At 43.8% G+C, this 12076-nt stretch overlaps 1 protein-coding gene across 3 annotated transcripts; it reads left to right on the plus strand.

Moving 5' to 3' along the window:
- The first annotated feature begins 72 nt into the window (after nt 1-72).
- On the plus strand, nt 73-11862 carry LOC115557131 (phosphatidate phosphatase LPIN2). Of its 3 annotated transcripts, none has more exons than XM_030374729.1 (19): nt 73-360; nt 2752-2952; nt 3273-3368; nt 3488-3744; nt 4110-4205; nt 4391-5394; nt 5482-5578; nt 5841-6028; nt 6140-6233; nt 6649-6718; nt 7115-7207; nt 7459-7514; nt 8093-8246; nt 8425-8573; nt 8767-8853; nt 9024-9176; nt 10386-10500; nt 10991-11094; nt 11264-11862. In XM_030374729.1, the coding sequence occupies exons 2-19, from the start codon at nt 2761-2763 to the stop codon at nt 11412-11414; spliced, it is 3156 nt and encodes a 1051-aa protein (XP_030230589.1). In that variant the 5' UTR covers nt 73-360; nt 2752-2760; the 3' UTR covers nt 11415-11862. The 3 variants fall into 3 exon arrangements, with proteins under 3 accessions (XP_030230589.1, XP_030230587.1, XP_030230588.1); XM_030374727.1 differs by lacking the exon at nt 73-360 and adding an exon at nt 1257-1760; XM_030374728.1 differs by lacking the exon at nt 73-360 and adding an exon at nt 1267-1760 and having other exon boundaries at nt 5485-5578.
- Nucleotides 11863-12076: the final 214 nt, after the last annotated feature.

Genomic DNA, 12076 nt, shown 5'->3' on the forward strand with positions numbered 1-12076 from the left:
CCAAAGGGCGAGAAGAATACGATGCAAAGAAAAGTAACAACCACACAGTATCGTAGATGTCAAATGGTCGTTTTGAAGAATGATTTAACAATAGCCGAAACATGTAACGGAAATAAGAGGGATAATGCTTTATCAAAAGTCCCGCCCTCTCTCTGGCCTCTCCCCGCCATGCAACTGTAAATCCCGCCATCTCCTTCTATCGCCGATAACGCTCATCTGGAGTATCTCTTCCCAGGCGTCCCTTCGTGAGACGAGAACGCCTGGGAAGTAGGTTATTGGTCCTCCCAGTAACCGCACACATACAAGGAAGTGTTTTGGATTCAGGTTAATCTTCTATACATCTCAAAGGCTGCATTAAAGGTAAGAAAGTTAAAATATAAATGAATATTGACAACAGTATCATACAGCCCACACTACAAAGAAACAAGTGGGAGACCCTGTATTTTCTTGTGTCTTGAAGGTGAACGTGTACAATACTTCGTGGCGTTCTTTAGAGGGGAACTCAAAGTACTGTTTTCAAATGCGTGCTGTCTCTCAAAACGGGCTGAAGATATTATCAACATTAACGCTTTCTTTAGTTTTCAAATCGATCAATGCTCGTCCCACGGCCGATCGGGTTTGCAGTCTGTACAGTATTTATAATGTTTATTTTGACAGTTCGCTGTCAAAAGACAAAAAGGAATATTGCCTTGGAGTCTAACAATTGCATTTCGGGAATATCGTGTGAAGTCATGGAAACAATTCGGTTTAACTTGAGCCAAACCTCCCCCCAAACTAAAAAAACATAAAACTAAAAATACTTTATTCCGACGCTGACCAAGCCTTAGCAAAGCCGTTGAAATACTTGCACCATAATGTTCCACACTTGCATAGTGTTGCCACTGTTTGACAAAAAACCACAATGGTTAACCTAGCCAATCGCCAAACTTATTCGTCATCAGAATACAGAAGTGAGTAAAACATAAACTTAAAATAAAATGTATAAATAAATGAAGCGGTACGTGTCACGGGTTAGGGCTGTTTAACTTACCTTGTTCTGTTATGATTGCCTACAGGTAGCATTGGCACGGAATTAGGCTCATTACAAAAGTCTATTTGCATCAGTTTTCCTAATGGTGACATGACTGAGCTTGTGCCCATCGAGAGGGCCTATAGTTTCCGAAGAGACCCTCCATCCCAGTTCCCAGGGGGTCGAGCCCAGAATGTGTGTGTGGATCATCTATTCACTGTGTTCATGCGGGTGCGCGTTTGTTCCAAGCCCATGTGAATAGAATGGCCGACCCTTTCAGAAACTGCTGCTCTGGCTGTCATGTGCAGTGTGATTTTTGGACGTGTGAATTAGTTATGTGAGGGCTGGTGTGTTAATGGAGTGCAGGTTGGTGGGGAGTATAAGTGATAAAGATAATCTTAACATGTAAGTGATAGTGATTATACTTTGTTGTATACCCATTGTTGTATATATTACCTACCAACTTGTTATGGACTGGATTATTCTGTCCACATTGATGATCACTAACCAAATGGGAAGAATAGTTAGCCAACCTCACAGGAGTCTGACATTTTAAAGCTAAAAAAAGTAATGTCCTGTAGCAAAATGTAGACTAGTATCTCAGTGGAGTGTAAAAGATGGGGGTATGGTAGGTCAAATCGGTGTCACAAAGGATTCTGGGAGATGAAGGCGGTTGAGACATCTTATGGCCGAAAGGGGCTCGAGGGGACAAGGCCTGGTTGGGCAGAGACACCTGCGTACTTCGCTTTGGGTAAGACTGCTGGTGATGTGAGACATTTGATAGCTTGATCTTTGACTTTTGTGTTGTGGGGCTGCTTTAGGACATGCTTCCAAATCTCAGTGTATAATATGTTTAGTAATTACTAATGAATGTTCCGCTTCTGTGTACAAACAATGTGCAACCTTTTCAATGGCAAGGACGTAACTATCGTGAAGGTTACACTATTGAGATGGCTACAAAATAGTTTCATAATAAATACTTGAATACATCTTACTTGAATACAAAGTACAATATACGATGGACATTGATGTCCACAATTTTAAGTCTATCAATAAATAAATATCTTCACATAGTTTGTGAAACGCTTCACAAAGTGCAAACGTGTCTGTGTGATGATGTCATCAAACACACTCCTCCAGTGTGGGATACCATGGACCACACGGAAAAGTCTTGGCTCCAGGACGCTCATGGTGGGACATGCTGATTCTTGTTTGAAATAAACAAGCAGGTCCTGTCCTGATTATATCCACTTAGATTTGAAGAATTTCTGTTTTCTTTGTCCTCAGGTCTAGCATAGGAACAGGTCTAGCATAGGAGCTATTATCTATTTTCATACTTTCATAAGACCGGAACAAAGGAGATTGCACAGTAACGGCCCGCATTGATCTTGTAATGACGATATTTCAGCAGTCCCATGACTCACTTAGGTTTCGCGCAGTATACCTTAAGTCCACATTCTCACAAGACCCCAATCCAAAGGTCAGATTTAGCATTTATAAAAGTGCAAAACTTATCTTAGTTTAGAGTCATTGTGTGAGTACATCAGAGTGAGCAGTCGGACCTTCTATATTGGAACAGGAAATAAACAAAAATACTTTTTATCAATATAGTCTCTGTTTCTAGGTAAGACGTTAGCATCGTATAGAAGACGCTTTTCTGAAGACATTTCCGACCAGTATGATGTTGACAATGGACATGAGTTAGACTAGGCCTGACCTAACCGATCTGATGTTAACCCAAGTCTCAGACCATGAACCTGGTGGGCCAGCTGGCGGAGACGGTGTTCGTGACGGTGAAGGAGCTCTACCGAGGCCTTAACCCCGCCACGCTGACCGGGGGCATCGATGTCATCGTCGTGCGCCAACCCGACGGCTCGTACCAGTGCTCCCCTTTCCACGTGCGCTTCGGCAAACTGGGCGTGCTGCGTTCAAAGGAGAAAGTGGTGGGTCTCCCTCTGCTTGGCCTCGTAGCTCACTGTGATTTCTTTTCATGTCCACAGAAGGTAGGATCATTTAAACTTTAGTGGCTACGAAGGTGTTCAACCTCCAGCTGCATGGTACTTTGAGCGATCTCAATTGCCAACTGCCTACCTAGTATGCTTGAGCAAGATGACTTACCCCTCTCTGCTCCTTAATGACCTGTTTCTGAAGTCAATGCGAGTCTTGTGTTTGAACGTGTGTGTCCTACATGTCTAAATAGTAACGTAGTCCCAGATTTCTTCCACTAAGTACGTCCTCTCTCGATGCTGTTTGGTGTGGCCAGGTGGACATCGAGATCAATGGAGAGCCAGTTAACCTTCACATGAAACTAGGGGACAATGGAGAAGCATTCTTCGTGGAGGAAAATGAGGACATGGAGGTAGGCTGATGACCCCATACTTAAAACGTTTTTTTTTTTTTACCAATTATACGCTGAAATTTCCCCAAACCAATTGTGACAATACATTTACCCCCCCCCCCCCATCACTTGTGCATCAGTTCATAGTGCCGGCCCACCTTTGCACCTCCCCGATCCCCATGGAGCTCCCTGAGCTAGGGGGGGAGGAGAACGGCGAGGTGGCCCCCGTCGGTGGCGGGGCACAGCCGCCCCGCAGGAAGAAGAGACGTCGGAAACGCTTCCGCTCCGACTCCCACCTGAGAGAGGAGGGCGGCTCCTCCTCAGAAGAGCGGGAGAGGGAGCAGAACGAGCAGGAAAGCCCTGCCAAGGAGCAGTATGTCAGTCAACTGCAACTCAGGTCGGTCATCAAGGCTACTTTTGACCGGTTATGGACAAATCTTTTATACAAAGACAAATATGCTACTATGACACAGCCAAAGATAAAAAGGATCCGTGCTCGTTAGAATGCGTACAGCATTGGAAGCACCTAGCGTCAAAAACATTGCGACATTGGAACATGAAAGAACACCGCCATGTTTGGCTGAGCACCACTTTCCTGTCAGACATTGACGAGAGATTGTGTTGTTGTTGTTCCAGTACCTCAGTACTGTGGTCTAAAGGCTATATAAAATGTTCTATGCATGCTTTTTCATGATGGTTTGACGCTAAACTCAAGCCAGTGATGTTGACCGATCAAATGAATTTGTCGCGTGTGTCTTCCAGTAAGTCCATCTATTTCTCGATATCCGAGGAGCCAGGATCCACGCAGACCCGAGAGGTTCACCCCCACTCAGAAGGAGAGTGTTCCCCCCCTGAATGGTGAGCAATGTTTTCCTGTTAGATGTTGTAGTTCCTGCTGTCACACTTGCGAACCAGGAGGCAAGCGCTTTTGACTGCAACCATTTGAATTACGATTCTAGTCCTTCATAAAAAATAAAAAAAACATTTTTAGCATCTTCTCTCCCTGATATATTATTTCTCTCCTCTCCTCTCATCTCCAACAGTGTGTTTTACAGTCGCTCGTCCTCTCCTAAGAGTGACTCTGAGCTTGTGGTGAAACCCCAGGAGTCTTCTGGCCCTCAGATGCAGTGGAACTGGGGTGGTTTCCCCAAGGTCCGTCAGTCAGAGAGATCCCTTGCGGAGTCGCATCGCGTTTCCACTTTAGGCCACTCCAATTTCCGCACAATTGAGAGGCAGGATTCCTTCGACGACGACGACGACGACGACGTCCAAACCACCATTCACTGTAGCCGGGCTGGAAGTGTGACTGTGGTGAGGCCGCTAGCCAGGACTATGTCCCTAGACCTTGATCTCTTTTCCCCACATTCGTCCATGCCAACACTGGATATAACCCCTCTTATAACCCACTCCACCCCTAATGGACTGCATGACACTCCAGCCTCGTTAGCCCCGGTTAGCATGGACACTCCTTTGGAACAACTCGGTAACAACTCATTAACTCAGACGGACAGCTGTGAGGCAGAGAAGACGTTAGCGGAGGGATGCCCATCCGATGCAGAGCGAGAGGACCAAAGAACCTCCCCGATTGAGTCGACTGACTCTTCTGAACTCGCCCGGCCTGAAAACGGCCAATCCAAAGATGAAACCACATCCGTTGCGGTGTGTGAGATCCCTCCGACTGGTAGCATTGGCTCTGTAAGACAGAACTGTCCAGAGAGAAAGGCCTGTACTGCCGTCACGGACACACTAGCCAGCGACGAAATGATCAACACATCCACTGGCAGGTCTATATCTGTCACAGCCCAAAACAGTAGGGTAGAGTTATTGGGTAGCACAGACATTTTAGAGCAGCACAGCGCCATGGTTGAGCCCAGCGAAATGGGTGCCATGATTACTATTTCTGGCGGCAATGACGACTGTACGGAGGCACATGAAGAGGGTGCGTCAACTTTGACCGACAGAGAAGCAGAAGGCCTCCTATTAACAAATCAAACGGCAGAAATTCCTCAAGATTCCACCAAAGCAGATAAACAGGACAGGAAAAAAGGTAAAACGCTTTTGCAGCGTAATCAAACATACTAGGAATTAGCTGAAGACAATGGCTGATTGGTGGCATCCCTGATGGATTTCTCAACAGGTAAACGCAGTCAACACCTGGGACCAACAGGCATCTACCTGGATGATCTGACCACGCTGGAGCCTGAAGTAGCTGCACTATACTTCCCCAAAAGGTAACTTATTTTGGTTGGCAAAGACTGCATTAATATGAGGGGCTTCGGTAGGAGATCGAAAGGATCTCCTGAGATATTTGCATATTGTCTAAAACCGTTGATCCTATGGACTGCTTTATGACAAGGGTAACGGGTCACAAATACTAAAAGATGTGTAACTCACTCTAAACTTGGCCGACATTAGGAAAATAACCCAGTTTTCATGTCATGTCATGAATAAAGTAAAAATCATTAAAAAATGTGAGGTCTGCTCTTCCTCTAGCGAAATGGAGGCAACATCCCGCTCTGGGGCCGACCAGGGGTCCACCTCGGGGACCCAGTCCCCCCAGTCGGTGGGCAGCGGGGCCATGGACAGCGGCGCAGAGTACCTGTCGGACTCCACCACGGACCCCATGGACGTCAGCATGTCCCTCTGTGGCTGCGTGGGAGACACCAGCAGCATCAGCCAAGGTGTGTAGCAGACATGATGGTGTAAGGATGTGTGTGAGGCGTATAGGATTGCTGTGAGGTTTAATACCATTTGTGTTGTGTTCTGCTTCCTTGTGTCGCCCATCTGTACAGAAAAGTTTAAAGAGCATATTGTGACCTTCAAAGACTTCTTAAAGAACCCAGGGATCATTGAGGACCCCAACCTGGTGATCTGCATCAACTCTCAGTAAGATGCAGCCAATAATTAAGAACATATTAAATATATATTGTCAGTCGATGACGATAACTATAACTGCTTTTCGTGGCTATTACCGATAAGATGACCGATATCACTCATCACTCATAATTGTAAACCAAGCTCTATAATGGGGAAAAGCTGGTAAAAAAGTGCTTGGTCAGTTGAGCTCGATGTGTTTGTGACACACTCAATCATTATGTTGGCACGACAACAGCATGCATCACTTGTGAAGCCCTATGGTTAAGCCAGCTGAGGCAATATTGGCTTCCAATTATCGGCTCCAATAATCAGCTATAATTTATTGATCGGATTAATACATAATAATTATTGGCAAATAATTTATCTTTGTTTCCTTCAAATCAATCCATAGCTTCTCACACTGATGTTTTTCTCTATGGTCCAGGTACTATAACTGGGCCGTAGCAGCTCCAATGATTTTGTCAAAGCAAGCCTTCCAGAAGAATCTTCCAAAGGTATACCATATATTTAGTATGCAAAATAAAGGTGTGTGTCTTCGGAATCTTTTTGGCTGCCTTGAAGCTCTGCGTTAACCAAGTCAACTAGGGCCAATGAGTCGATCCGAAAGCCACAAGCAGCGAATTTAAGCAGTAAAAAGCAGTAATATTCAAAGCTAAAAATTATGTATTTTGGTCAGTCTTATTTATATAGTTCAATATTTGTAATATACATGAAACAATAGCACTAGGAAAGATGCCCTTGGTTCGGATGAACCGAGATACTAAGGGGTGTGTGTGTGTGTGTGTGTGTGTGTGTGTGTGTGTGTGTGTGTGTGTGTGTGTGTGTGTGTGTGTGTGTGTGTGTGTGTGTGTGTGTGTGTGTGTGTGTGTGTGTGTGTGTGTGTGTTACAGAGTGCTGTGGACCGGCTAGTGAAGGACAAGATGCCAAAGAAGTCTGGCCGCTGGTGGTTCTCCTGGAGGAGACGGGACATGGACAACAACCAGGTGACCAAAGCTTAGAACTCTCTCTCCCTGTCATCACGTACATACTCTGATACACCTCAATGAAATGAATGTATGTTTTTTTTGGATGTAACAATAGAAAAGTGTTCATCAATATTGAAATGTATATATTATTAGAAATGATCTTCGGGGGATTCAGGTCTAAGTAGTTCTGAACGTTAAGCCTTTGTATGATCCTGTTTTGAATAAGGTTCTAATACTTTGGCTGTTTTTCTGCTTTGTTACCTTTTCAGCCAAAGCCCTCAACGCAGGAACAAGAGGTGTCCCTCTCTGCCTCCCCAACAATAAAGTAGGTTGACCTTATGATGATAACCATAATTCTAAACCTAAAACTGCTAAGACTTTAGATATGTTGACAATATCGCATTGTGGTCAACTTTGACGGCAATAGCGCAAGAGATGGCGGCGTCATTACAAAGCGTCCTGGCGTCATGCCTCCTGGCAGGAGGTTCTGTTGAAGTTTGATGTCACGTGTGCAGACAGAAGTCAACATTGAACAGGGAGTGAGGCTGTTGTTGTGCTGGTTATCTTAATATCAAGGTCAAGCTGCTTCCTGAACATAAAACTGTTGAGTCAGTCAGTTCCTGTTAGGCACTTTATTAGCCGTTATTCGGATTGCTACCCCGATTGTGTACATTTGACATACATTACGTTGGGCCTCACAAATTCTTTGAAATTCATAAAAAAGATGGACAGTGAAGGCAGACACATAAAACATGCATTCATAAATTATTTCAGAACTTAAAAACTTCACAAATACACATTTGGATGTGGAATCTGCTCTAATTCAACTCCAGTCACTCCAGATTAAGACTAGCCTGACCAGCGATATTTAAATAAATAAATAATATTCCAACCCCTCCATAGGGCAACCCTGGATGACATGTTCAGTGACGAGGAGGCGGGGCTTGGTCGACAAGCCGTCATGCCAACAGACAGCCAATCATCGGACAGCATGAGCACCTGCCAGTGTATCAGCCAGATGTACAAGAAGTCCCTACGCCTCACCTCTGAGCAAATAGTATGAGCTACACACAAGAGACACACAGCGTGACCATCCAGCCCATTCTAATCCTCTCTGTACGTTTGCATGAACCCAGACGAGGTTTGAATACACGCTTTGCATGAGATTGTTGTTGGTCCACTTTAAACCCTTCCACCGCAGCTTAACCTTCAGAACTTTGCCTCTGTGTATTCAGGAGCGTTTAAATTTGCGGGACGGGGCCAACCAGGTAGTGTTCAGCGTGACCACCCAATACCAGGGCACCTGTCGCTGTGAGGCCGCCATCTACCTGTGGAACTGGGACGACCGCGTCATCATCTCCGACATCGACGGAACCATCACCAAGTAAAGATAGAAACCTGTGCTGTGTGTGTGTGTGTGTGTGTGTGTGTGTGTGTGTGTGTGTGTGTGTGTGTGTGTGTGTGTGTGTGTGTGTGTGTGTGTGTGTGTGTGTGTGTGTGTGTGTGTGTGTCGTATACAGTAGATGTTTATATGTACATGCTCACATTGTCATGACATCCCCGTCTCTCTCCTATAGGTCTGATGCACTCGGCCACATCCTGCCTCAGTTTGGTAAAGACTGGACACACCAAGGCATCGCCAAACTATACCACAAAATACACAAGTATGTTACGTACAATGTAATCAATAAAAAAACTTGTACCAAATGATGGAATATAAAAAGTTATTTTTGATAAATGATATTATATATAAAATATTGGTTCTACTAGCAATGTAACAAATATTTTTGTAAATATTGTTATTAAAGTGATGTTTCTGTTTTTCCCCTTATAGAAATGGCTATAAGTTCCTGTACTGTTCCGCCCGTGCCATCGGTATGGCTGCTATCACCAAGGACTACCTGCGGTGGGTCAACGACAAAGGAACGGTTCTTCCTAAAGGCCCCGTCCTGCTAGCTCCCAGCAGTCTCTTCTCAGCGCTACACAGGTAAGTCCTACACTAGGTCGTACTCACCTGCACCAGGATTACAAAGCATAATTTAAAGTCATTGAAAGTATTATTTACAGGAAGGGTAGGCAATTTGGAAAAAGCCTGACAGAGAATAAGGCCTATTTTGAACGGAAAAATCCCAGCCCTCCCTTTAGGCCTCCCTCCAAAGCCTCTCCCCCAAAACACGTGACTAGCTCACTAGCTTTAGCAATAGGTGTGCCTAGCCTTGTGGAAGACTCCAGTCATGCAATGAATGCGCGGGCAGAGTGTGTGCTGTTGGTAGGTAGGTAGACAGACCATAAATTAATTCATACAGAATGAAAGGATTGGACGCTATTATTACAGGCCTGCTTCTCCTACAGATTCCTGATTTTTTTCCTTTCTTTCTCATATTTGTGGAAATTGTCTGTACTTCCCAATTACAACAAAATAAATGCTTCCTCAAATGAATTGCCTATGCCACCTTAAAAGAGTAACCAAGCTAAAGTGACCCAATTTTTTTTATAAAATCATGTTTTAATAAGCACACAGAGCGTGAATGTATTTAGCTTGTGTCGGACTAGGAAAAAACAAAACATGTTTTGCATCTGTCCCAATGTGGCTAAGTGTTTTGGGCTTTATGTTTGCTGCTGTACATTTGAGGAGATTTTAGTGTTTGCTTACTACTTGGGAAAGGCACACAAGGTAAAATAGAATGTTATGAAATAATAGGCTTGACTACAATCCAGAAGTAAGCCTTAGTCTAACCACTCATTGGTGAATAGGGTCTATGCTATGCAAACAAAATTACACTCCATGGACAATTTACATCTCATGAATGGATTGAATTGAAGATCTCAAGTATCTACTTAACCATGACGGGGTGTCCTGTTATTGGAAAATAATGTATAATGGGGCTGGTGATATTATGTTATTGCCTTAAATCAGCGGAAATTCTAATATTCTTTCAGCATATTGTTTTTGCGTTGTCAAGGAAACATCTAGTCGACAGTTCTATTATGCCATTGTTGTGAGGTATCAGGTGTCCCATGATTGACAAATAATACACACCCATTGAAACGACAATGGTTTGATATGAAAGTATTCAATCCAATGATTTGGTCCAGGGTTTTTGATTCAAGTATTAATTCAGGTTGCTCAAATTGACTTGGAATGTAGTTATTGTTTGTTTATTATTGTTTAACAACGTGTTCCCCATATGTGCAGAGAGGTGATTGAGAAGAAGCCTGAGGTGTTCAAGATCGCCTGTCTAACTGACATCAAAGACCTCTTCAACCCACAGCGACAGCCCTTCTATGCAGCTTTTGGTAACAGGACCAATGTAAGTGTCCTAACGTGTGTGTGTGTGTGTGTGTGTGTGTGTGTGTGTGTGTGTGTGTGTGTGTGTGTGTGTGTGTGTGTGTGTGTGTGTGTGTGTGTGTGTGTGTGTGTGTGTGTGTGTGTGTCAGGGAAGATCATGAAACACTGTTGTTCATGGCCACTCACTGAATTACCCATTCATATTTGCACTCAAATGTAAACCTGCCCTCAGGGTCCTAAATCAACTCCTAGAAATGTTTGTTTATACCTGCCTGAGTGAAAGAATCTACCAACCGAGCGATTTATTTAAATATTTTAATCCTGAATTTACTTTTACCTGCCAAATTTCCTTATCTCCCTGCCATTGGTTGATTAAGAAGCCTGCCTGCACTTAATGCCACTATGTACTACCTGGTTAGCTGCCTACTACATTTTGTTGAGTCGTTATAATGTGTGCAATTACAATATGTGCAATAATGTCGAATCTCATCTAAACATTCATCATATTGCAGGATGCCTATGCCTATAAGCAAGTGGGCGTTCCCGACACCAGGATCTTCACCATCAACCCCAAAGGAGAGCTCACCCAGGAGAAGACCAAAGGAAACAAATCCTCGTAAGAAGCCCGTTGAAGAGATCACAATATATTTACAAATTGAATTGATTTTTAAGTGTGTGTGTGTGTGTGTGTGTGTGTGTGTGTGTGTGTGTGTGTGTGTGTGTGTGTGTGTGTGTGTGTGTGTGTGTGTGTGTGTGTGTGTGTGTGTGTGTGTGTGTGTTTTCAGGTACAACCACCTCGGTGAGCTGGTGGAGCATTTTTTCCCCATGCTGTCTGTCCGGGGAAGCTCTGCATCCGGCTTCGAGTGTCCCGAGTTCAGTCACTTCTCCTACTGGAGAGAGCCTCTGCCTCCCCTTGACCTAGAGGCCATGCTGTGAGGGAGATGTGCCCACTCGCAGTGCTCTCACCTGGGGCTGTGTCTTCCTCTGTCCTCCCTCTATCCTAGTTTTTCTGTTGCAAGAAATATAGAGGAATCTATGTAACTTATTTGTGGATGCCGCAGAGCTGTTTATTTATATAACAATTGATATATCTTTTTAACAAACATAATGCAACCCTGCAAATGCAGGGAATTTATCATATTCACTAATGACTGTTTCATGAAAGACTGCTGTGCAATACTGTTTACCCCTGACCTTTTTTAGGATCTGTATAATGATCATAGAAATGCACAAAAAACATGTTTTTAACTGGTTTTCTTTCGATTGATGAACTGGACCTGCCCGTAGACATTCCAAAGAAATATTAAGCAAAGACAGAAATGAAAAAAGAAAAATGGTGCCTTAAGGATTTCAAATAAAGCCCTGCCCATCCTGGAAAATTTTACTGTTGCTGAATTGTTCACGGTCAAAGTCTAATCAAGTGAAGGCTACACTGTAGGCTACATTAGTCTACTGCAACTGTATCTCATGTTGCTCTTCCTAAATTAAATGCAGATGAGAAGGATTGGGGATATTGTTTTAGCTAATCGTTGTATCATCATGGTTGAAAATAGAACATCCTCCCTAATATAATAAGTGAATATATTTGAAGTATCTGA

The sequence above is a fragment of the Gadus morhua genome, chromosome 13, assembly GCF_902167405.1.
Source record: "Gadus morhua chromosome 13, gadMor3.0, whole genome shotgun sequence".
NCBI lineage: Eukaryota > Metazoa > Chordata > Actinopteri > Gadiformes > Gadidae > Gadus > Gadus morhua.

Bases quoted from the DNA above. Each gene is read 5' to 3' on its own strand.
- LOC115557131 (XM_030374727.1), top strand. From the start codon at position 1,695: ATGGCCGAAAGGGGCTCGAGGGGACAAGGCCTGGTTGGGCAGAGACAC. The intron at 6,234-6,648 runs GTAAGATGCAGC...TCTATGGTCCAG, and splicing joins GTGATCTGCATCAACTCTCA to GTACTATAACTGGGCCGTAG. The intron at 10,501-10,990 runs GTAAGTGTCCTA...ATCATATTGCAG, and splicing joins CTTTTGGTAACAGGACCAAT to GATGCCTATGCCTATAAGCA.